The sequence below is a fragment of the Sarcophilus harrisii genome, chromosome 1 (genome assembly GCF_902635505.1).
Source record: "Sarcophilus harrisii chromosome 1, mSarHar1.11, whole genome shotgun sequence".
Taxonomy (NCBI): Eukaryota; Metazoa; Chordata; class Mammalia; order Dasyuromorphia; family Dasyuridae; genus Sarcophilus; species Sarcophilus harrisii.
Window position 1 is genome coordinate 239,149,339 of NC_045426.1, and position 26,641 is coordinate 239,175,979.

Sequence of the window (26,641 nt, forward strand, 5' to 3'; positions counted from 1 at the left end):
TCTCTCTCTTAAAAAGAATACAAAATTGGTCCCAGTCTTTCTAGCTTTAATGAATATACTTTCCCATCCTGTATTCTGTACTCATAACCTAATTGGCTGTTTTCTTATTCTTTACATAATCGATTATATGTAGTGTCTCTTTTTTACTAACTATTCTCTAAGTGTGGAATGGACTCCATCCGCACTTCTGCTTCATAGAATCTCTCTAGATTCTTTAAAGACAATTCGAGCATCCCCCTTTACAGACACCTTTCCGGATTTACACAAGCGGTAGAGCTTTTTCTCTCAATCTATCTTGGTTTAAAAGAACTGCAGGCCAGGATGAGTGAACCTTTACTTGTATTCTTCTAGGACACATGTGACTTTTAAAAGAGCAGTCCTTTCTATTTTATGTGGCTGAGGAAGGTTTATAAATCGTGTTGAAAGCACCTGAAGATTATTTCTTATAAACCCTCTCAGCTTCTTCAATTGAAGAAATGCAGGACAAGAGAGGAAAAGCAGCTTGCTTAAGAACACGCAGGTAATAGGTTGCACAAGAGGAATTCTGGTTCCAGCCCAGGCTCTTTCCTTGGAGGGAGGTCCGGCTCTCCAGCGACGTCCCCACAAAACAACTGAAATGAAGGTTATTTGCCAAGGCTGGTCTTATGGTGTTCTCTTTCTTTTTGGGGTAAATGTGTGCCTGAAAGCTGATAACTCATTTTGTCTCCAAGGATGCACCAATATGAGCCTCGCTCACCAGCCAATAACAGGCAGCGCAGCCTCAGTCACTGTTACTTGCGTTAGATCGGGGAAAGCATCGAGAAGATAATAGACTACATTTCCCAAGAGGCCTTGGGGCTGTACAGGAGCACTTCCTCTCCCTTCTTTGCTCACGTGCCCCTTGTCCTTTTCTTAGAATAACAAGTCTCGTCTCTCTGTCCTTCCGCCTTTTCTAGATCCCCAGCCCGTCTCCGCCCCCCCTTTGACCACGCCTCCTCCCCTGCCGCGCAGATCCCAGAACGCTTCTGTGCGGGTGTTAGTAGGTCTGCTTGTGGCTGTCAACAGGACTTATGGACGGGCAGCTGAGATTCGACGGGCGGGTGGTGCTGGTCACCGGTGCGGGGGGAGGTGAGCTAGCAGCGGCGACTGCTTGGGGGGCGCTCGCGCGCGCGAGGGCTCCTCCCATCCCCCTCCCACAGCCCCTCGCGAGGCGATGCGCCCGCTCGCTTTTGGGCTCGGATCCCCTATCTCTTGCTGCAGCTCTGGCGCTATCCCGGGGTCTGGGGGAGGTGGCGGTGAGGAAGGAAAGGGGGATGGTTCGGCCGGCGCAGTTTGGGGGCGGGGGAGGAAAAGAGTCTTAGCTAGTCTGATTCTGGAGCCACTGGAGTGGAGACGACAATAAATATGCGAAATGTCATAGCCTTCTTCCCTGAAGTCCTTGCAAATCCTCGGGGTACCTTCCTTTTTTCCAATCACCTTTTCAGGAACTTTAAAATATATTCTATTTCTGCTGAAGAAGTGTCCCGCATGCTTCTGGCTATTAAAAAAATAGAAAATTTAATTGTCTTTTTGGTTTTTCGCTTTATAGAATTAGATGAAAGTTTGTCGTCTCCTCCAGCAGGCTTGTTGGAAAGGTACTTTCATTCTACCTATTTAGTGACCTTTGCAGACGAGGTTTAAAGACGCTGCGAAATCACCATCTTAGAATTGGGAATATCATAGAGGTTGATTGTTCAAATGGCAATTTAATTTTCAGAGGGTTACCTCAAGCATGTTGATTAGTCAGTGATTCAATTCAATACAACAAAGATTTCTGAAGTTTTTGCAAGGCCTGCTACTAGAGGATGGAGATACCGAGGGAAATCCCTCATCTCCTGGACCTCTTGCACTGGGCTGGATTGAGTTCTGCTTCGTTAAAAGAAAATTCTGTCTAATCCTAAATACCGCACCTGTTTTGTGGAGGTTAATTGAACTAGAGTCTTTGAACACTATGTTCTCTAGAAATGCTATTAGGAATTTTCTTTAGTAAAAGTTCACTTAAAAATAAAACCATGCTCTTGGTTGAAATTATAAGTGATAATTTAAGGAAGTCCTAAATTGTTTGTAAGCAATGACCAGAGATATGCTTAAAGTTGGGAATCTTAAGAGCCAAATTTAATGGTATGTCCAAGAGTCAGTTTTTTTTTTTTTCTCCTAAGAAAGGATCAGGGAAGAGAACAGATAAATTACTCTCTTCCAGGCATTGCACTTTACAAATATCACATTGGATTCCTACAACAACCATGTGAAGTTTTTGTTATTTGGGCATTTTTCAGTAGTATCCAACTCAGTGACCCCGTTTTAAAGTTTTCTTGGCAGAGAATCTGCAGTTCCTTTTATAGATGAGAAACTGAGGCAAACAGGGCTAAGTGATTTGCCTAATGTTATAGCTAATAAGTGTCTGAGGCCAAATTTGAACTATAAAGATGAATCTTCCTGACTGTAGACTCGGGTCTTATTCTCATTTTTATATAAGATAAGATAGGAGATTTATAAAGGAACTTTGTGGTGGTTTCAAGGTTCAGAGTTGAGAATTTCAATTTGAAGAGAGTTGCAGCTAGAAGTGCCAGAAACAGGAAGAACTAGATATGGAAACTTGCTAGAGAGGAGTGAACTTTACCTTCTTTGGCACTTGAGGGTTTTGGAGCAATATCAGAGAAAGCATTCCATCAAAAACAGAAAGATAGATTTGGTTTTGGAGAGAATCATCTCAGGAAAGAGGCAGCTTTGGAAAATGTGTATGCTCCTCACAATTTGTACACCCTGGATTAAAAAAATTATCAGACCCTGGGAACCTGACTGATTAGAGAGCTGTGTTGGAAGGGAGCTGAGTGAGTGCTCTGCATTGAGAGGGAGGACTTAAACTATTAAGGAATTGAGATATCCATTGCCATACCTGCTACCCTTGTACCCTTGTACTTAGCCCGCTCTTCTTATCAGTTCCAACCCCTCATTTTACAGATGTAGAATTGAGGCCTAAACATAATCACATTATACCTCCTTAAAACTTTTCTTTTCCCCTTCCCACCCAATACTTTTCCTTCATTTGGGGAAAACTTCAAAGGATATGGAAGGAATGATGAGTAGTATTTTCTGTCTCATCCTTTCCCTCTGTTTCTTGCAGCTCTCTCTTTGTTTTGCATCTCTCTAGAGCCTTTGGCTCTGATGATTCTTTATTGATTTTTTTTTTTTTTTTTTAGGATTCTTTCTAAAACCCTTGTCACTTTTGACCTCTAGACATTCACTGATTTCTCTTTTATTATCCAAACTATTTCGTGGAAGGAGATCCTCTCTGATTCTTGTTCAGCCTGAGTAAGGCTGTCTGTCACTTTTTAGCAGGAACTTTTACTAGGCAAGTATGGAGAAAGTCATATTTAGAAATCCTGCATTTTAAGTTGAGAGTAGACATGGATTCCAATCCTGACTGGTTCTAGATTCACAAGAAGAAGAAATTTATAGTTTTACAACTTGAGGTAACCAGAGCTTTGGCAATGGGATTTGTGACCCCCCCCCCCCACCAAAAAAAAAGGCAAAAGCATCCCTAGCACATGTTATTTTTGGGAATTTTCCTATACAGAAAAGAAGATCCAGGAGTCCCTCAATGATAATAACATCACTATGATCTGGGGAGCTTTTACATCATGTTTCCCAATCTGGATTTGAAGGTCTATAGCTTCCCACTCCTATTAAATTTGGCTTTTAAGACTTCCACCTGTACAAAAAGTTTTAGGATATGGTATGATATGATATGAAAGATTGTAGAGAAGAAGGCATTAGGATTTAGCAACTAGTTCATTAGATAGAGCTGTATATAAATAATGGTGTTAATGATTAAGATTCATATTGATTCTGAATCTAGATATCAGAGAAAGTTATTTGTTCATTTTGAATTTGGTTTAGGAGATAGTTGCTGGCATAGCATACATATTGAGAAGTAAAATGGGAGAGGATAAATTGGAAACTCTCATAATTGTCTAAAAGGAAGTCATTGAGTACTTTTTAATATAGCAAGTCAGTTTTGATTTAGTAATTTCAAAATACTGGACTAACATGACATGAAGATATGAAAAACTATATAAAAGATATTAAAAGATCAATTTTCAAAGAAAAAAAACAGTGTTCTTAATGAAGCGTATAGTCTAATTGGGAGAAATTAGAGTAAAAGGCCTATAAATCAAGGCCACTCACACCAGCAATTAGAATGAGGATTCCTAGAACTTGAGAAATTTAAAAATGAGGGGATTTAATCAATTCCTTCTACCCGTTTCAATTATTTCACTTGGCAAAAAATGCCTTCATAAATGAGTAATTATAAGTAACCCTATTTCCATGCTAAGGAAGAGGAAAGCAAACCCATACATGACATTTAAGTGTTAAAATTTATTTTTATTAAATTTAAAGATTTAAAATATTTATTAAAGAATATCTTTTAGTCAGCTTTAGATGCTTCAAACATAGCATTCTCTAAGAATGCTAAAATAATTAGGAACTATTTCTGGAGTAAAAGTTCACTTAAGAAATAAACCTGTGCTTTTGATTGAAATAATAAGTGATAGTTTAAGGAAGTCCTAAATAGTTTGCAAGTAGTGACCAGAGATATATGTATGTATAGATGGGAAACTTTAAGAGCCAAATTTAATAGGTTGGAAACTATAGCCCTCCCAGAATGGGATACATGATGTGTCAACTCCTCAGATTATGGAGGTATCATTACCATTGATGGATTCCTGTATCTTCTGTATAGAAAAATTCCCTTATCTGACATGTGTTAGAGATGCTTTTGCCTTTTTTGGGGGGAGTGCAGTTCAGAGATGATAATTGTTATAGCAAAATGTTTTTGAGAGGAGTAATTAGTTGAAGGGGATGAGAATAGGGGAGTGATGTATTCCCTTGAGTGGGCCAAGATTAATAGCATGTTTTTATCTATGATGATAGAGCTATAGAGTTGTCTGCACCCAAAGTACGCTTTATATATACAATTAATATTGGACAAAGATGCAGTAGGCCTTCAGTGCTTGTTTTAGAGGTTAAAAACAAAAAGCAAGAGACAATGAATATTTCAGACATGCATGGAAATTATGTGATAATTGCCAGGAGAATCTTTCTCTGAATTATTCTCTCAAATAAGAATCAGGACTATATAGACGTGCTTATTTTTTCCCTTGGGTTTTACATGTGAAATGCATACTTGGATTTCATGATGGAGTAGGGGAGAAATAACTTTCCCATTCATCAAGATCTTAACAAGGGAGAAAAGACATATTTATGCTTGATTATAGTCCTCTGACTCTTTAATGGAGTCTCTTATTAAATTACAGCCCTTTGACTTTTACAAGAAAAACTTAAGTACTTTTTTAAAGTACTTAAGTTTCCTAAAACCATCATGTTCAGATAAATTTTTTATTTGATCTATTTGATCTATTTGATGATGAGGATTGGGGAGGAATTTAGATTCTTTTGCTAATTTCTTAAACTTTCAAGATAGTTTCACACCCTAAAATAATTCATTTGAATGGTAGTTTTTAGTGTTGTAAAGCTCCTTTTTCAACAGCATTATTCAGACATAAGAATAATCTAAATATTTGTTATCTTTTTTTCAGTATTTTCTGAATTTTGGTACTCTAATTAGGTTTCTACTCATTAGTGTAAAATTTAGCTCATGGGAAAGGAAAATAATATTGATTGTTCAATTTTTTGTTTTTATTTCAAACTAGGATTGGGACGAGCTTATGCACTGGCTTTTGCAGAAAGAGGTGCATCAGTAGTTGGTAAGTTTGTGTGTGTGTATATATATATATATATATTTTTTTTTTTTTCCCCTCAATTTCAGTAGCTGTTTCTTTCTTGGCATTAAAAACTTAATAAACAAATTGTTTATGTTTATTGGTCACCATTACATTTGTGTAGTAAACAATTGTTTACTCTCAGAGTTTAACACTAATCATTACTTTTCTCATTATTACATTTATTTCCCAAGACCAGAATGCTCTTCCTTTTAAACAAGCTAATTTCACAATATTTCTCACTACAAAATTGTTAAATCAGGGACTAAACAATTTTATACAGTACTAAACCTTGAAAAAACAAGACGTTTGTAGTACTTCTTTTCATTGCCTGTGGACATTATAATTTCCTAGGCCAGTAAGAGGAGGGGAACTAAGTTTGGAGAGTTTTGGGTTTGAAAAAACTAGATTGTTGGTAGAAGAGGAGGTAACATCATATAAGTGCTGCATTTTCTGAAAGTGTTATAAAGGAATTCCTAATATTCTAATATCATGCAATGAATACCATGAGTTTCTTTCCTTTTTTGTTGTTTCTTTTTTTCTCCCATTTGGATCATATCTATGATTTTATTGATAAAAGACTGGGGAAGGAGCTTTCTCTACTAGCACTTTTTCTGTATCTTATTATTTTTGAGTTGCGTTTTTTTGGGGTGTAGTAGGGTGGAAGTGGGCACTGAGAAGTTCAGTGATTGGCTTCTGGTTAAACTGCCATCTCAGAAGACTTCAATTAGCCAGGTCTTGATTATTGCAAAGCATATTCTACTATGAATTTTTTACTTTCTTATTTATTAATAAATTTTATTCATATTTTCTGGTGTTATATCAATCATTTCTGGATACACTACCCACCCCCAACATGTCGTCTCTTGTAACAAAGAAAAAGTTACACAGAACCAGATAGACACAATGGCTGGTATGTGCCATTCTGTATTATAGTACACTTCTTTTATACTAGTTAAAGGTAGTATATAGCTTTAATGTTCTCTAGGACCAAATTGGACTTGCTATTATTCAGAGTTCAGCTACTTTTTTTGAGTAGTTTTAATTTATATTATTGTAGTCATTTTACGTATTGTTCTTCTGGTTCTGTTCTCTTTGCTCTGCCAATTCATATTCTTTCATTTCACTTGGTACAGTAATATTCCATTACAGTCATATAAATGAGGTTTTTCACTTGTTTTTCAGTTGAGGGGCATTCACTTTGTTTCTTTTTTTTTGCTTCCATGAAAAGTGCTGAAATAAATATTTTGCCCTGTTTCTCTCTGGGGCCTATGCCCAGTGGTAGGATTACTGGGTGAAAGAGCATGAGTAGTTTAGTTACTTTTCTTACATAATTTCAAATTGTTTTCTAGTCTGATTTGAACAATTCACAGTTTTACCAAGAGTGTGTTACTGTGCCTTTCTTACAGCCATAATCCCTTTAACATTGCTTTCTGTTTTTTTTTTTTTTTTAAATCATGTTTACCACCATACTTCATTTGCTTTTCAACTCAGTTTACTGGGACCTTTTTTTTTTTTTTGGGGGGGGGGGGGAGTTGGGACATATTTCCTACTTCATATTCAAAATCAGTAGAAAATATATTTTACTTTTATATTTTGGGAGTCTTCATTTCTAGTGTTGAAAAGTATAAAACAATGATAATAATCAGAATTTTTTTTTTTTTTTTAGTATTTTCTGAATTTTAGTGCTGTATTTAAACCCCTAATTATTACCAAACATGGCTTGAGTATAACAGATAGGAAAATTACTTTTTTAAATAGCTTTTAACTGATATTTGGTTTTGCTCATTTCTTATCCATATATCTCATTTGAGATTGGGTGGTACAAAGTCAGGAAAAGTATTGGACCATGCAGAGGCCTTTCTACTTTGCTAAAGGAAGAAGAAGCAGTAGCTAAGGCTTTATATTCCATAAGAAGTATCATCTTATAGTAGTAATTATTTTGACATCACCCCTCTACTTTTATAAAAGATTGCCTTTTCTTAACCTAGGTAAATAATTCTGGTTCTGCCCTGGAACTACTGTCCTTAGTGATGCATTGTCTCCATCTATAGAATGTAAGATCCTTGAGAGTAGAGACTATTTTTCTTTTACATTTGTATCCCTAACATTTAGCACAGTACCTAATATGAAATAAACTGTTAAGGAATGCCATTCATTCATTTGTTCATTTTGTGAGTGATGCATATAGCTTCTTTAATCTTGAGACAGTTTTTGCCTTTTTTTTGTATCCCCAGTGTTTAATATCATATTAAAACATAGTTGCTTGCTTTCTTGACATAGAAACCTTGTGAGTTTCTTGTCCTTTATCCCTCATATGATTCTACCTTTTATGCCTAACTGAATTGTAAGCATTTTATATAGCATTACATCATATTCCTATGTCATTAACATCATTGTTAACTGAATCTGGGAAAATTTTTTAGGTGAAACATTGTTGCAGCAGGTTAGTACCATAGGAACAATGTCATAAATAGCAGATCTGTTCTATAACTGCCAAAGATTGATCGATGAAAACTTAAAATTGGTCTTCAGAGACTGAGGCAGTGTCATATTTATAAGGATATTTTGGTAAAAGATCTGTGATCTCATTATTGTGGGCATTCTTGCCAGTATTACAAATTGCTTTTTTTTTCCGGTGGCAGTTGTTTATATCCTTCCATAAATTCTTTCTTAAAAAAAAAAAATCTATGTAATGATCTAGAGGTATTTCACTGAGTCTTTTGATATTTTTTGGATGGCATTGAAATACTTAGATTATTTTGTTTATCTTTCACATTTGCCATATAACTCATCCAATCATAATTAATAATATGCTATAGGCTACTTACAGGCATGATCTGTCTTTACATAGCTCTTTGGGTAATTTACAGTTTCGATCATTTTTAAATTGTGATAACCCTGTGCCTAAAGGGCTATAAATTCATGCATATCTAACAACACCACTACTAGGCATGAATACCAAAAGAGATTGGAAAAAAAAAAAAAAGAAAGTGACCTGTGTGTACAAAAAAAATATTCATAGCAGCTTTCTTCTTAGAGCGAAAAAATTAGAAATTGAGGGGATAGCCATCAATTGGCGAATGGCTTAATAAACTGTGGTATGTGTTTGTGATGGAATATTATTGTTCTATAAGAAATGATGAGCAGGATCCTCAGAAAAAAAACCTGGAAGGTCTTCCATGTACTCAAGCAAAGTGAAATGTACAAAGTAATAGTAGTATTCCGGGATGACCAGCTGTAAATGACTTTGCTATTCTCAGTAGTACAATAACACATACCTACTCTGAAAGATTTATGATGAAAAATCCTATCCAGACCCAGAGAAGGAATTGATTGTGTTTGAAGCATTCTTTCTCTTCCTCCTTCCTTTCCTCCCTTTCCCTCTCTCTCTTTTTTCTTTTTAACTTAATTTTTTTCTTGAGGGTTTTTATTTTCATTAGAGTGGGAGATCTATATTTTCTTTCACAATTTGACTTACAGGAAATGCTTTGTATAACTTCATATGTTGTTTCTTAATTGTGGATGGGGATAAAGTAGAGAACCTAGAACTCAAAAAAATCTTAAAAACAAATGTAAAATAATTGCTAAACATAAATAGAAAAAATAAAATTGTGATATCCCATGGTTTTGCAATCATGTAGCCTCACCAGAAGAATGTTAGTATCTAAAAATTTCCTTGGCTTATTCCACTTTTTGTAACGGTATATATTGTAACCCATTTGCTTTTCTACCCTCTATTAAATATACTTGTTTGTGTTTCTTAAATCATCCCTAAATAGTTTTCCCTGTGGGCTGAAAGTCCTCTTTTATAAAGTTTATATTGATACTAGTCTAACATGAATCTCTTATTCTTTAATCTTGATTCACCTCCTTTTCTAAGTATTTTATTTCCTGGATATTTTTTTATACCACTTCTGGTTGTGAAAGTTTTCATAGCCAATATGCATTCATGAGTTCTGTATATATCACCATTGTACTTTAGCTATTCTCCAATTTAATTGATCTATTCAAAAGTATCCATTATATTGTAGGCACTGGGGATACAAATATTAAAGCTGAAAAAGTCCTTTCTTTGTTTTTGCCCTACCTGATTTAGGTATCAGAACCATATCTGTGTCATAAAAAGAATTTGGTAGGACCCCTCTTCCTATTTTTTCAAATAGTTTTGCATAGTATTGGAATTGTTTTTTAAATATTTGGTAGAGTTCACATATAAATCCATCTGACCCTGGAGATTTTTTCTTAGGGAGTTGATTTATAGCTTGTTTTATTTCTTTTTCTAAAATGGGATTATTTAAATAATTTATTTCCTCTTCTGTTAATCTGGACAATCTATATTTTTGTAGGTATTCCTCCATTTCACTTAAACTATCAAATTTATTGACATATAGTTGGGCAAAAGAGCTCCTAATCATTGCTCTAATTTCTTCTTCGTTGGTGGAAAGTTCTCCCTTTTCATATTTGAGAATAACAATTTGATTTTCTTCTTTCCTTTTTGTAATCAATTTAACTAAAGGGTTATCTATTTTGTTGGTTTTTTCATAAAACTAAGTCAGTTTTATTTATTAATTCAGTAATTTTAATTTATTACTTTCAGTTTTATTAATCTCCCTTTTTATTTTCAGAATTTCAAATTTGGTATTTAAGTAAGGATTTTAATTTTTTTCTTTTTCTAGCTTTTATAGTTGCAATCCCAGTTCATTGATTTTTCTCTTTCTCTATTTTATGCAAGTAAGCATCTAGAGATATAAAATTTCCCCTAATAACTGCTTTGGCTGCTTCCCACAAATTTTGTCATGTTGTCTCTTTATTGGCATTCTCTTGGATGAAATTATTGATTGTGTCTATGATTTGTTGTTTCACCCATTTATTCTTTAGGATTAGATTATTTAGTTTTCAATTAATTTTTGGACTATTTTCCCCTGGCCCTTTTTTGCATATAATTTTTATTGCATCATGATCTGAAAAAAATGCATTTACTATTTCTGTCTTTATGCATTTAATTTTAAGGTCTTTATGCCCTAATATATGGTCAATTTTTGTATAGGTTCCATGAACTGCTGAGAAAAAAAGTGTACTCCTTTCTGTCTCCATTCAATTTTCTCCAAAGAGCTATCATACCTAACTTTTCTAAAATTCTATTTACCCCCTTAACTTCTTTCTTATTTATTTTGTGGTTCGATTTATCTAGTTCTGAGAGAGGAAGGTTGAGATTTCCTCACTAGTATAGTTTTACTGTCTGTTTCTTTTTGCAGATTTCTTAACTTTTCCTTTAGGAATTTGGAGGATATGCCATTTAGTGCATATGTGTGAAGATCGTGTATTTTTAAATCAGCAGGAGTCAGGAATTCAGGTTAGGGGAAAATCGTCAGTCTTTATTCTCAGTGAAGAAGGATCGGAGGTGGAAGAGAATTGGCGATAGCAATGTGTGCAGCTGAGTCAAAAAGCTAGCTCGACCAGCAGCCACACAACCAGGAGTTCGGAGTCTCGAACCCAGGCCCAATCTCTCCCAGCTTCTCTTCCTGTCTCTCTCTCTGCCTCCACCCACCAAAATCGTCATTTCCTATACAACACATCAGGACTTGCAGGGAGAGTGGGCAGGGACCATTCTTTATCCAATCATGTATATTAATAGAGTATAGCCCAATTACTATTTAGCCTCATGTACTTGGGACCTCAGTGCATCAACTCAAACCTCAGCCCATTACACATATGTGTTTAGTATTGATATTACTTCATTATCTTTGGTACCCTTTAGCAAACTATAGTTTCCTTCCTTATCTCTTTTAATTAGATCTAATTTTGCTTTTGTTTGATCTGAGGTCAACATTGCTATCCCTACTCTTTTTACTTCACCTGGAGCATAATAGATTTTTTTCCAGCCTTTTACCTTTATTCTAAATGTATCACTCTGCTTTAAATGTGTTTCTTGTAAACAGCATATTGTAGGATTCTGGCTTTTAATCCAGTCTGTGATTCACTTCTGTTTTATGAGGGAATTCATTCCATTCATATTCACAGTTAAAATGACTAATTCTGTATTTCCTGTCATCTTATTTACCTCAAGTTATGCTTTTCTTTTTCCTTTCATCCTTTCCCTTCTCTCCAGTATTTTGCTATTGACCACCACCTCTCTCAAACAGCCCTCCCCCTTTACAAGCCCTCTCCCTTTCTTATGTCTTTCCCTTACTACTTCTGTTTTCCTTTCTATTAGCCTCTCCTTTTCCTTTCCCCATCTTCCTTCCCACTTCCCTATAAGGTGAGACAAGTTTCTCTGTGAAACCAAATATGACTAATATTCTCCCTTTGAGTCAAATCTGATGACAGTAAAATTCATACAATGTTTATCCTCCTTCCTTCTTTCTCTCAATTATAATAGGTCTTTTTTGTCTCTTCAAGAGATGTAATTTATCCCATTTTAATTTCATTTTCTTCTTCCAGTAGAATCCACATTCTTCTTGTAGTTTCTTTTTTTATATCATCACACTAAAATCAAATTATTACTGTACCCTCTCAGTATATCCATAACAGAGATGCAGAGCTCGAGTTAAACATATCATCTTCTCATATAGGGATATAAGCTTTTTAACTTTTAAAAGAAAGTTATTTTTTCTTTCCTTTTTACCTTTTCTCTTGAATTCTGTATTTGAAGATGAAATTTTCTATTCAGCTTTGGTCTTTTCATCAGGAATAAATGAAATTTACCTGTTTCTTTGAATATCCATCTTTTTCCTTGAAAGATAATACTCAGTTTTGCTGGATAGGTGATTCTTGGCTGCAATCCAGTTTCCTTTGCCTTTCTGGATATCAGATTCCATGCCCTTTAATCCTTTAAAGTGGAAGTTGCTAAGTCTTGAGTAATCCTAATTGTGGCTCCTCGACATTTGAATTGTTTCTTTTGGGCTGCTTGCAATATTTTTTTCCTTAGTGAGATGATTCTGAAATTTAGCTATGATATTCCTTGGAGTTTTCATTTTGGGGTTTCTTTCAGGAGGTCATTGGTGCATTCTTTCAGTGGCTATTTTACCTTCTGATTCTAGGACATCAAGGCAGTTTTCCTTGATTATTTCCTGAAAGATAATGTCTAGGCTCTTTTTTTCAACATAGTTTTCAGGAACTCTAGTAATCCTTAAATTATCTCTCCTAGATCCTTTTTCTAGGTCAGTTGTTTTTCCAATGAGTTATTTTACATTTTCTTCTATTTTTAATTTTTTTTGATTTTGTATGACTGATTCTCCATGTTTTAATGAGTCATTCATTTCCATTTGTCCAGTTCTAATTTTTAGTGAATTATTGTCTTCAATTACCTTTTTTAGCCTATTGAACTATTAAATGAGTTGTTCTATTGATTTTTTTTCCATTTCACAAATTCTATTTTTCAAGGCATTGTTTTCTTTTTCCAATTTGTCAAGTCTATTTTGCAAGGAGTTTTCAGATAATTTCTGTGTTTCCTTTTCCAAACCCTCTTGCAAAGTTATCATTTCCTTTCCCCATTTTCCTTCTAGATCTCTTTTAAGATCCTTTTTGATTTCTTCCAAGAGAATCTTGTGAGATGGGGATCAATTCATATCACTCTTTGGGGCTTCTTCTAGAGAAGTGTGAAGATTGTGTATTTTAAGATCAGCACGAGACAGGAATTCAGGTTAGGGGAAAATCGTCAGTCTTTATTCTCAGTGAAGAAGGATCGGAGGTGGAAGAGAATCGGCGATAGCAATGTGTGCAGCTGAGTCAAGAAGCTAGCTCGACCAGCAGCCACACAACCAGCAGCTCGGTGTCTCGAACCCAGCCAATCTCTCCCAGCTTGTCTTCCTCTCTCTCTCTCTGCCTCCACCCACCAAAATCGTCATTTCCTATACAACACATCAGGACTTGCATGGAGAGTGGGCAGGGACCATTCTTTATCCAATCATGTATATTAATAGAGTATAGCCCAATTACTATCTAGCCTCATGTACTTGGGACCTCAGTGCATCAGCTCAAACCTCAGCCCATTACAGAGAAGATTTGCTTTTAGTGTCCTTGGGGTTTGAAATCTGTTCTTCTTTTTTCCCATAAAAACTATCTATGGTTAGAGTTCTTTTTGACTTTTTGTTCATTTTTTTAAAAAAGGTTAAATCCTGCTTTTAGGACAAAGGGGAGATTGTCCAAGTTTCCTCTATAGGTGACAGTAGCTGTGCTGGGCCGGTGTTAACTTCACAGCTACTCAACAAAAATTCCCAGAGGTAGCATTTGTATAGCACTTTCTGGTTTGCAAAGTGCTTTATTTGTGTTCTCTCATTTGATTAAACTATCACAATTCACTTGTGAACTAGGGTTGCATTTACTTCCCAATCTACACAATGTTTCTGGGGCACACTGAGCACTCCTTATAGAAGCTTATCAGGGAGGAATTAGTGAGGAAATCCATATGCCTGGGACAGATTCACAGGTATGGACTGCAGACCTTGATGTCCTCAGCTGGGTTAGGAATGATTTCAGTGACAAAGAGGTGCTTATGCACTAGCTGTTCTCCTTGTCCAGACAGAACCTTCTAGCAAAATCATTCCTTTTCCACTCTTGAGCCAGTGACATAATGACAGTTTTTTTCACTTCCCAACAATCATCATCTGAGCTCTCAGAAAAAGAAAAAAAAAGTGTTACTCTTTTTTAGTGGCAAGCAGTTCTCTTAATTTGGAGAATGCCAACTTTATCTGATCTGCAAATTGCAGGGAACTGTCATTTGTCCAGTCTTCTTCTCCAAGGCTTCTTTCAACTCCTGGCAAAATCGATTCAAAGCCTGCCTTTGACCTTTTGTTCCTCCTTTTCAAAGCAGAGAACAATTTGTTTAGTCATTCTCCAATCAATTGTGCCTTCTTTTTTTCCTACTCCTTTTCTACAATAAAACATTTTACTATGGCTATTTTGATACATATGAGACCTTGCTGACCAAGATCTACTTGATCTACTTGAATATGTTCATAAATTTGTATCTAGCTTCACGGGAGAAAATATGCATTATTAACATTTTCTCCATTACTTTCTTAAGTCTAGGTAGTCAACAAAATAATATATCTAGCTATGATTTGTGGCATTTGACTTTCTAAGATACAAGTGCTCATTCTGAAAATTTTATAGAAATAGTGAGCTGGAACAGGCCAACTCTAGTATATCATAGCATAGGCCTAAGCTGTGCTATTTTTGAGTCAAAGGATTTAAACAGTAGAATCACTTTTTGGGCATAATTTCAAATTAGAGCAATTCACAACTCCACCAAGAGGGTATTAGTTTGTCAGTGTCTCAGTAGCCCTATCAGTATTGATTAGTTCCATCTTTGAAACCTTAGAAATATTTGACTTGCTTCTCTCTACCCTCCATGCTGGACTGTTTGAACTTCCTCAAACAGGTAACTGCCATCTCCCATCTCTCTGTGTTTGTGCTGGCTGTCCCCTCACCTGAAATGTTCTGTTTTGGAGTAAATGTTTCTTAATCTTTTTCACTTCCTGTTTTTCTAATTGCTTTCCCTCTATTTTGTATATGTCTGTGGCTCTCTTTTTTTTTCTTTGTATATTTGATGATAGCAAACAATATTATTCTTAATTAGTTTTTCAACTTAAAAAAAAATTGAAGCATTTGGATCCATTTTTTCAACACAAGAAAAAACATTTACTGAAATGATGAAATGTTTCTGCCAACTGTTTTATTGGGAATCTTTTTGGTTCAGCCTCTGTTCTGCAGTCTTTGCAGCTGTGCTCAATCAGATCCTCATTGGACAGTTTCTGATGAGACTCAAGTCAGCTATGCCACATCATTCTCACCACTTCTAGCACCAGTTCTTGTGCTAATTTTACAATCATGTTACTTCTTTGTCAAATCCAGGAATCATATGATTGTTAATTGTTTGCAGTCCTGCAGTCAGTCCTTCCTTCCTTCTCTCCCTCCCTCCTTCCCTCCTCCCTTCCTCCCCTCCTCTATTCCTCTATTCCTCTCCTCCTCCCCTTCTTCCCCTCCCTCTTTTCTTTGTTCCCCTGTATTTATTTATTTAACCCTTTTATGTTTAAATTGTGCGTTTATTTTGACTTTATCTTGGTATATGGTATTGTGTGGAATAGAGAGGTAAAGTGACACATTCCTTTTTTGTATTTTATTTTCATTATTTCTATGTCTCTGAGACCTGCATAAGTACAATATGTGCAAGCCTATATTTACTTAACCTGAGCTGATGACATTTATCAGTATTTGACGTTTATCGATATTTAAACTATGAGTTTAAACACTGCTTGATTATCTAATGCCTGAAGGCCTGATTTTCTGTTTCCTAAAAATTAGGTGATTTCAGGGAAATAGAAATCTTTCATTCTAGTCTCCGATAGCAACAACAATTAGATGTGTTCCCCCCCCCCCCCCCCCCCGCTCCATGCTCTCTCTTACTTGTGATGTAATCTCTTGTAACAAAATCTATAAAAACTGTGTATCTTTACTAATTCTTTAGCCCTCCTATTGCGAGCTTATCTTGTGATGGGACTGCTCATTCTCATGAGACTTTAATAAATAATTTTTCTACTTTGAGTGATCTCTGAATAGTCATTTTGGGTAGGGGTCTTCTGTGTCCCACACAGTATGAAAGATTGATCTTTGCATATTTTCTTGACTACTTTCGGGTCTTCTCAATTTTTGTCAAATAGAGAATTTTTGTCCCAATGGTTGGGATATTTGGGTTTATCAAATATTAGGTTTATTGTTCTTATTTGTGTCTGTATATTATATATAACTAATCTAGTATGTTGATCAGTCATTTTATTTATTATTCAGCAAACAACTTAATTTGATGATTATATCTTAGTAGTATTGTTTGATATCCAAGATTGCTACCTCTTCCTGTACATATTTTTCTTGATTTCCTTGATATTCTTAATTTTCTTGTTCTTCCAGTTGAATTTTGTTAAAATTTTTTTAGCTCTGAAAAGTTATTTTTTGGTTATTTAATTGGTGTGGTAATGAATAAGTAAATTTATTTTGATAGTTTTGTATTTGTTATTATATTGGCTTGACCTGCTCATGAAAAATTAATCTTTGTTTTATCTTTATTTGGATAAAGAACATATTGTAATAATGTTTCTATTTCCTGTGAGTCTTAACAGGTAAATTCCCAAGTATTTTATAGTATCTTCAATTATTTTAAATGGAATTTCCCTTTCTAGCTCTTGTGGGTAGGTTTTATTTTTAAAACATAGAAATACTGATAATTTGTATTATTATTATTATTATCTTTCAATAATTTCTGAGCCAGGCCCAGTAACCTGAAAGAAAGGTTATACCATTTGATTATAGATGTATGTTTTAGGAGCCTGGGAGAATGTTTAAATGATTGTAATTTGTCAGTCTTTAGCAAAGATACAAAGAAAACTTCGAAGCTCTGGCTCTATTGGAATTGTCAGTCACAGACTTAGAATCTTTTCCTGTTCCCCATCCTTTGTCAGTGAAAATTTTTTCTTAACCTTTCCTTATGATGTTCTGGAGAGCCATTATAAAGTTACTTGCTGAGCTGAGTCTACCTTGTTGTCTAGTAAATAGAGGCATTTATATAATAAGGTGGAAGAAGGCTGGAGGCTATTTGATCCTATTCTATAATAATGTCTCTGCCTTCTCTGTCTCCAACCCTTAAATCCTGGCTGATCCAGCTCCCTCCCTAAATCTTAAAGCATAATTGCAGTCTCATAAGCTGAACTGCCAGCTGTGCCTGGGGATGGGAATGGGAAGCAACTTGTTCCTATATTGTACTCTCTGCTCTGCCTGCTCCATAGGTAACAAATTTGCTTTTGTTATGGAAATATCAAGAGATTCTTTGATTGGTATTGTTGCCAGTTAAAACTATCAACAAATAGAGATTTAGGAGACACAACTCGGGTTTATTATAAAAGTTTCACCATAGACTTAGAATTCTCAAATAATTCTGGAACAGAAACAGTGATTTCCTAAAGCTTTCAAAATACATTGGGGAGATGAAAGAAAAGAATACAATTTTTGAATTATAGCTACCAGAAGGAGAAAGGATTTTACAAAGGAATTTTCAATATCTAACAGACTAAGGAATAGGTTTACATTTCAAAGATAGTTTATCAGTAATCATTAAGAAAAGAGGAATTTAGGATTTACAACTACCATGTAGATATCAATAAATTCTTCCTTCCTTTCCTCCCCTATTTTTTATTTCCATCAAAATATTTGAGAATGTCAAGAAAGTCTCAGCTGGTCGTGTGACTTTCCTCAGAATTAAATGGCCATGCCATACCCAAATAATAATGAATAAAAATGAATTTTAAAACTCTTATGACGTTTTCATCTTAAATTTTTTTTTCTTTCTTACTCCTATCTTTTGGTTCTCACTAATAATTGGCCCTCTTCTGATGTCATAGCCTTCCAGATCCTCCCTTATCTCCACCTTTTTTTTTTTTTCCAGTACTGACTTTACTTTTTTAAATATATAACATCTGACTCTTTCTTTTCTTTTCCTTATACTCCCTGCAAAGAGTCTCTGAATATGGCTTACTTTCTTTTAGTGGAATTAAGGGGATGCTGAAGCAGTGGCTACATCTAACTCAGGGGGATTGCTTGATATCAGTAAGTTGGGGGAACCCAGGATTTTGGGGTACCAAGAGAAGTGTGATTTGGTATTGCTCTTTTCCATGACAGACTCTTTGTTTTGGGTTCTGTAGTGTGGCCTCTAGAATGGAAGTTGTCTCTTACAGTTTTCCCTTCCTTTCCAATGAGCGCATGAAAGCATGTAATCTTCCAAATAAAACATGTAGATTTTGAACTGTGCTTGGGATTTGCCACTACTCAACAATTCAAGGCCACATGAGAGATTTAGCCTGAGAAGGAGCAGAAGGACTGTTCCGCATAGACAGGACGGGCTCCTTTCATCTGTAGTTGGTAGGTAACAGTAACTAAAAATTTTTTTTCTGACCTGTCAGCTTTTTAATTTCCATGCATTTAATTGGTAGAGAGGCAGGCTAGCTAGTCAGCTCCCTTTTTATTGATATTCATTTGGTAATGAAGGAAGTACTACATTTCTAGGTGAGTAATTCCCTACTTTTTTTGACACTCTGGCTGCTTCTTTCATGTTCCCATAAAATTTTGCTGGGATTGGATAGGGGAGTTGTACTTTTCTCTTAGCTGCAGCTCTTTGGTGTTGGTAACTGGTTGGCAATGACTTTAATTTGTTCTTTTGTGTTACAGCAAGTTGACAATATCCCAGCTTGCTTAAAGTTAATAGGGAGTGAAAGAGAAAAGCATCAGTAGTGCATTTGAAGCAATTGTCTGCTTGATTCCCTCCTATTCCTTCTTCTTTCGGAGGTCATTTAGGGATCTGGGCCAGGCAGAATTTTAAAATACAAGGAGGCTAAATGAGGGTCAGCAAACTTCCATTCCCCAGGTATGGGGAATCTTACACTTGAAGAAGCTACTAACAGGTCAATGCAGTGTTGATTGGAAAGGATTTCTTCTCTATAAAACTGGAGTTGTATTTTAATTTTATGGGATCAAGTCTCAGGATTTTCTGAATGTCAGTCTAAAAACCAATTACTGGGCATCTCCTCATAACTTCACTGTAAGCAGACAGTTGCAGTAGAGAATGTTCACCATGTGCAATCTTGGTCATGAGGCAGCTTCAGAGTGTTTCTTTACTGACCTCAACTCTCCTCCACTACTTTAAGATACAGATTGAATAAGGTTCAAGATCCAAAGAACAACCTTTTAAATATTTGGTTATTCTGTATTTGTTATATCTTTTTCTTATCTACTTTATGGATGAATAATTCTGATAGCTAATCATAATTTCTTTTTCTTTCTTTCTTTCTTTTTCTTTTCTTTTCTTTTTTTTTTTTTTTGCTGAGGCAATTGGGATTAAGTGACTTGCCCAGGGTCATACAGCCAGGAAGTGTTAAGTGTCTGAGACCAGATTTGAACTTAGGTTCTCCTGACTTCAGGGCTGGTGCTCTAACCACTGCACCACCTAGCTGCCCCTTAGCAGCTTACCTCAACCCAGAAATAAACATGTTTTGAACATGATGTATAGGATAGCGACCCTTACCCAAATTAAAATCAGAGACTTTCAAGGTAAAAAGTAAAAAAAAAAAAAAAAAAAAAAAAAAAAAGTTTATGATCTTATGAGAGAGGGCAACTCCCCCAACAAAGGAGTGCAAACTGCAAAGTGCAAAACCCAAGATTATATAGATTTTAACGCAGAAGCCCCGCACCTTGCTTCTGATCTTTTCTCACATTGGTTGGGGAGTCCAGGCTCATGCTGTAATTGAAATATATCCTAGAAACAGAGAATACTAGTCAATTACACACTCTTTACAGCATTAGGTACTGAAATACTAATGAGAAGGGGGACAGGAGAGGAATGTAAGTTTAAGAAAATGGAACATAATGTAGTTTTTAGCTATAGCTCAATTATTTATATATATATATAATATATATATATATATATATTATATATATATATATATATATTTTTTTTTTTTTTAAATAACTGTTTATTGCCAGAACCCATGCCAGGGTAATTTTTTACATTATCCCATGCACTCACTTCTGTTCCGATTTTTCCCCTCCTTCTCTTCATCCCCCTCCCCCAGATGGCAAACAGTCCTGTACATGTTAAAGAGGTTACAGTAGATCTTAGATACAACATATGTGTGCAGAACCGAACAGTTCTCTTGTTGCTCAGGGAGAATTGGATTCAGAAGGTATAAATAACCCGGGAGGAAAAACAAAAATGCAAGCAGTTTACATTCATTTCCTAATGTTCTTTCTTTGGGTGTAGCTGCTTCTGTCCATCCTTGATCGATTGAAACTGAGTTAGATCTTCTCTTTGTCGAAGAAATCCACTTCCATCAGAATACATCCTCATACAGTATCGTTGTTGAGGTATATAATGATCTCCTGGTTCTGCTCATTTCACTCAGCATCAGTTCATGTAAGTCACGCCAATCCTCTCTGTATTCATCCTGCTGGTCACTTCTCACAGAACAATAATATTCCATAACATTCATATACCACAATTTACTCAACCATTCTCCAGTTGATGGGCATCCATTCATTTTCCAGCTTCTAGCCACTACAAACAGGGCTTATAGCTCAACTTGTTATTGCAAAATCTCAAGTCATAATTAGGGCATAGGTTGAGGCTACATTCTTATGAGAGATCTTCACTCGATTTATTCCATTCATTGATAATATAAGGGTATAACTACTACCTCCTTTGAAAACCAAGGGAGTAGATTTCTAAGACTGGAATGTGCACAACTTTTGGATAGTAAAAAGCAGGGGCTGCCTTCATCCCACAATTTCCTATTCTGAAGCTTTCTATTTTTGTTAGGCAGAACTCGTTTTTGCCTCCTTTTCCCTATCTTCACTAGAAAGTAGGTTCATACCTTTATGTTATATCTATCTCATTCTCTGAGCCTTAGCTTCTGCTGTTTCAGCTCCTTTGAATACTTATGCCCCTCTTCTCTGTACATCCTTCTTTTGATTGTTTATAGTACAGAGATCTCCTCTGTGACAATTTTCTTGCTATTTCCTGCTCATATTCCTTTTTTGATTCTTTTTGTACTTGTATATACCAGATACTTAGTCCGTAAAATTTATTGTCATGGGGTAATGTTGTATAATGGGTAGCGGGCCAGTCTGGGGTTGAAGGAATTCAAGTTCTGGCTGTGTGACCATGGCCCAGATCATAAATTCCTGCTGTTGCCAGTCTGCATTGGTGAAGGGAGATTCGCAGTGTGAGATGAAATAAATACTGATGAAATCACAATTTTGGATGACTAGAAAAGAAAAGAAATAAGGTCATTCTTTCAATGTACTATATAATTTCATGCTATATATTCTTTTTGTGACTACCCTCTAGGAGACAAATGAAGTAATTATTTAACAAAACTCAGTACATGTGTTATTGTGTCTCTGTGTCTAAGAGGGAGAAGATATAAAAAGAGAAAGGGGGAGAGGGATTGAGAGAGAGAGAGCATATATTTGGTAACTTTTTGTATCTGATAGTACTGAAAATAAAGTAGGTGTTCAGTTAGAGCTTGCTGATTATAAAGTGTAAATTTTGTAGTATTTACAAAATTGTAGAATTGCAGAGACCATAAAAGCCATCCACTACATTCCTTCTCCCGTCTTTGTAGGGAAGGAAATTGAGTTCCAGAAAAGTGAAATATTACCTCCCCAATTACCTACCTATGAGGTGGCAGAATTAGTGGAAAGACTATTAGCCTCTCCAAATCTCAATTTCCTCATATAAAAAATGAACATAGTAATACTTATTCAATTTGGTTATGAGAAAAGTGATTTATAAAAAATACACATATCAGCTTGATGAGGTATGCATCGTGGCAGGAATATGGGTAGGTCTCCTAGTTCTCCAAAACACCAAGTTAGGGCAGGTTCGCAGAGAAACGCTACATAAAAGGCTGTGATAAGAAAAGGCACTTTATTAAAGAGAGAGACACCAAGATGTTCTCTTAGTGGGCAATATCAAAGAATTGCAAAGAGACATTTTCTCAGGGCTTACTTATATACAGAAACAAAAATTTGGGTTTTGCATCTGAAAGGAACATACTTGAGATAGGGTGTGGGAAAAGAGTCTTTCACAGGCAATGTAGTTTTTGCATCCAAAAGGTGCATAATGTGTGGGAAGAAAGTCTTTCCCAGGTAATGCAGATGCTCTTCTGGATGAGGCTGTTTTGTCCTCATCAAGCTAATAATAATGAAGAAAGAATATGTGGGTATGCTAGAAAGAGCACTAGATTTTGAGTCAGATGACCTCTATTTCAAATCCCATCTCTGTTACTGCTTCTGTGACTCTAAACAAGTGTCATTTAATTTGGGCCGAAGTTTCTTTATATTTGAAATGAGAGAATTGGATTAGATGATCTCTTGAAATTTTTTCTATATCTAAAGCCTGTGGAATTTCCAAAATCAGCAGAAAAAAGGCAGAAGATCCAGAGCCTCTGGCTCTTCTACCTTCCTCTTTTCTTCAGTTAAAACATCTTTGTGGAGAATCTTTTTAAGGAAAAAATAAATGAGTTACACTTAGCTTTAAAGAAGATAGCTAAACACACATAGAATTATTTGAAAATTCATTTTTGTGTTCAGTATGTGTGTAGCACTTGATTAGTTACTTCCTTTCTATCCTCTTTCTTCTTTGTTCAATCATTACTATATTTGCATATGTACTTCTTTCACATGCTAACAATATGTTTATACTGTTCTTCAGTTTCTTAGGATCTTGGAAGGCAGTTCAGAGACTATCTAGTCCAACTTACTCATTTTGTAAGGTGGCTAGGTGGTGCAGTGGATAGATGCTGGGCTTGGAGTCAGGAAGACCCTTCTCTAGATATTTAGCTGCTATGTGACCCTGATTAAGTCACTTAACCCTATTTAATCTCAGTTTTCTCATCTGTAAAATGAGTGGAGAAGGAAATGGCAAATCACTCCAGTATCTTTGCCAGGAAAACCTCAAATGAGGTTGGGAAGAGTTGAAAAGGATTGAAATAACTGAACAACAATTCATTTTACAGATAAATGATCTGTGTAAAGTCACACAGGCAACAAGCATTTGATATGGTGTATGCACCCAGATCCACTATTAGAAGTGTCAGTGCTTATTCGACTATACTGTTTTCCTTACTTTATACAGCCTTCCTGATTTCCTTTGTTTCTTATTTTTGATGGCGTTGTAGACATAGTTTTATTTAGTCATTCAACATTGTAAATATAGTAAAATTTATTTAGTCATTCAACAGACTTCGGATTTTTAGGTTATTTTCAGTTCTTTGCTATTATAAATAATAGTTACATATATATGTATATGTTTGTGTGTGTGTATAAATATATTTCTTTTTTATGATGACTCTTAGGATGTATTCTTTCCTCAAAAATGTGATTATTAGATCAAAGAGTATGATTATTTTTGTGCTTTGTCTTGACAGATTTCCTTTGTATGGAGAATTTTAAACATTATGATTTTTGATTGCTGTTTTTACAGTCTCAACTTGAAAATAACTCATTCTTTACTAGTTCTCAAGGTTTTCCTCCTCCCCCCCCCCCCCTTTGTGAGGCAGTTGGGGTTAAGTGGGACTTGCCTAGGGCCACACAGCTAAGTGTTAAATATCTGAGGTCAAATTTGATCTCAGGTCCTCCTGATTTCAGGAATGGTGCTGTATCCAGTGTGCCAACTAGCTTCCTTGTTTTTATTTGTTTCTCTGCCAAGTTTCTTTATGTGTTTAGCTGTGCCTGTATGCATGACTTTTTACTTTCCTTCTTCTCCAGTGTCTAAATTTTCTGTCACATGTGAATATATTTTCCTTAGGGCACAAAGACTAGAGTGCAGAGTTTGGGAAAAAATTCTCAGAAACTGCACATTTATATTGTTTCCTTATAGTTTTTTAGTTATTCCTAGTTGTAACGCAATGATAAGGGCATAGCTGGCAAGTTGCCTTTCACTGGGCTTCTTATCAAGTAAATAGGGAATTTTATGTAGGAATAAGGTGAAGGAGAATTGGAGCTACAAGAAACCTGTTCATATTGTTCAAAATAATGTGATTATACTACCCAAATGTTTAGTAATAGACGTTTCTCTAGGTGATTTCTAAGCAGTATGGTTTCATTGTATTAATAATGGAGTGACTGAGTAGTAATCTTAATTTTGTGTCTCCTGATGTTGGAAATTGTTATGGACTATTTTCTTGTGATTTTTAATACATGCTATCAATCCCAATAAATAATGACATTAAAGCTTAACCAAGTCATGTTGTACTTTGTGCTATTGCCGCTTGGGGGTAGTCTTACATCATGAAAAAGTCTCAATGTCAGTAACTAATGTTTTACTCTGAACCTTTTGAATTTTTTCCATTGTACTTTAAAAGATCATTAAAAGAAAATGCAACCATTGTATATTTTTGAATTTGGTATTTTCTTTTAGTTCTGTCCTGTTATTTGAGTATTTTTATAAAAACAAACATAGTATAGCAAATACAAATTTAGGTTTTTGATAATTTTATTGCAAAAGGATTGATATAAGCCTTTTGTCCTTTACAGAATATCTTTGCAGAATATTTTGCAATGAGGTTAATAACAGGAATACATTATGATAAAGAAAAAAATCCCAGTCTGTGTTTTACAGCTCATTACAAGAAAGAAGATAAAATAAGTAGTTGGATTGATTATGCTCATTTGAAATGTCAATAGGAAAATAAGTGAATTCTGCTATCCTTGTACATATGTATATTAGCTAATTCCTTTGTCAGCACCTATGCATATAGAAAGTCCTAGGTATACTTTGTAAGATTTATTCTATGGTATAATATTGCTGTTGCTGTGTACAATGATCTCTTCAGCCAAGATTTATCAAACTCTAATAATGTGCAATTGTGCCTAATTCTACCTCTGTGATCTTGAGTACTGGAGGTACAAAGATAAAATGGTTTTCCCTGTTCTTAAGCTAAGAGCTAATATTTATATAGCACTTACTATGTGCTAGGCACTGTGCTAAGAACTTTACAATTATTATTTTATTTTATTTTATCCTCACAACAACCCTGGGATGTAGGTGCTATTATTATCTTTATTTTATAGATGAGGAAACTAAAGCAAATGGAGATTAAGTGTCTTGCCCAGGATCAAGCTAGTAACTGTTTGAGACTGGATTTGAACTCAGGTTTTCCTGACTCCACACCTGGAACTTTATCCACTGTGCCACTTAGTTGCCCTATATTGAAGATTAGAGTGGGGATAATTAATGAGATAATCTGCAAAAGTGGGGAGGGACTTGCTTCCTAACTCTGTATATATTCTTGGGCTCCCTTATCTTTCTTTGTATATTGTTTCTTTTGATGAGCTCGTGAAATCTTATGGAGCTAATTATCATCTCTTACCATTCAGATTTTAAAATATAGACTCCCTTCATCAATCTTTTATTACCTTTTGGACCATTTTGACTTCTCAAATTCAACATGTTTCTCAAACTCAGTAATCTCCAAATTCATTCCACATCTTAATTTCCCATTTTTTGTCTAGAGCAGGGGTCCTCAAACTTTTTAAATAGGGAGCCAGTTCGCTGTCCCTCAGACTGTTGGAGGGTCGGACTATAATAAAAACAAAAACTTTGTTTTGTGGGCCTTTAAAGAAACTTCATAGCCCTGGGTGAGGGGGATAATCATTCTCAACTGCTGCATCTGGCCCACCAGCCATAGTTTGAGGACCCTTGGACTCTAGAGCATTGCCATTCTTCTAGTCACCCAAGTTCACAACCTCACAATCAGTCGTGATTTGTTCTTTTCTCTACATATCATTGAAACTTAGACCTAGAGTTTGAAGGGATCTCAGAGGTCATCTGGCCTACCCTTTCATTTTTACATGTGAGGAAACTAAGGCCTAGGAAGGAAGACTAAATAGCTTCCTCCAAAGAGAAACAAGTAGTAAATGTCAGAGGAGATTTTAAGTTATTGAGACTGGGAAAGGAGGAGAAATTAGCCACTGTAGGGGACAGAGTCTTTAAAAGGCCTTGAAGAGTGGAGTCCAATGTTTATAAGAGGGAAAATTGTTGGAAAATTGAAGGATCAAGGAATATTTAAAATAAGAGAAAGCTTATTAATTATGGAGTAGATATTCTCAAGAGCCACACAAATCTCAAGTGGACTGGAGGTGTGGGTAGGGTTGAAAGGGATGGGAATGTAAATCAGATAAAGGGAATTGTGGGATTGTGGAAGGGCAATTTTTTTTTTTTTTTTTTTGCTTTCAGGTATTCAATATCACTAAGAAGAGTAAAAAGGTTGTGAGAGCATTTTGACAGTTAG

General features: G+C 35.5%; 1 protein-coding gene across 1 annotated transcript in view; it reads left to right on the top strand.

Annotated features, from left to right (window-relative positions):
- Nucleotides 1-900: 900 nt before the first annotated feature.
- HSD17B4 (hydroxysteroid 17-beta dehydrogenase 4) overlaps nt 901-26,641 on the top strand; it is a 138,962-nt gene continuing 113,221 nt past the window's right edge. The window contains exons 1-2 of the mRNA XM_003762919.4: nt 901-1,107; nt 5,733-5,786. Of these exons, the coding sequence (XP_003762967.1) occupies nt 1,050-1,107; nt 5,733-5,786 (112 nt within the window). The 5' untranslated portion in view covers nt 901-1,049. The remainder of the gene's footprint in view (nt 1,108-5,732; nt 5,787-26,641) is intronic.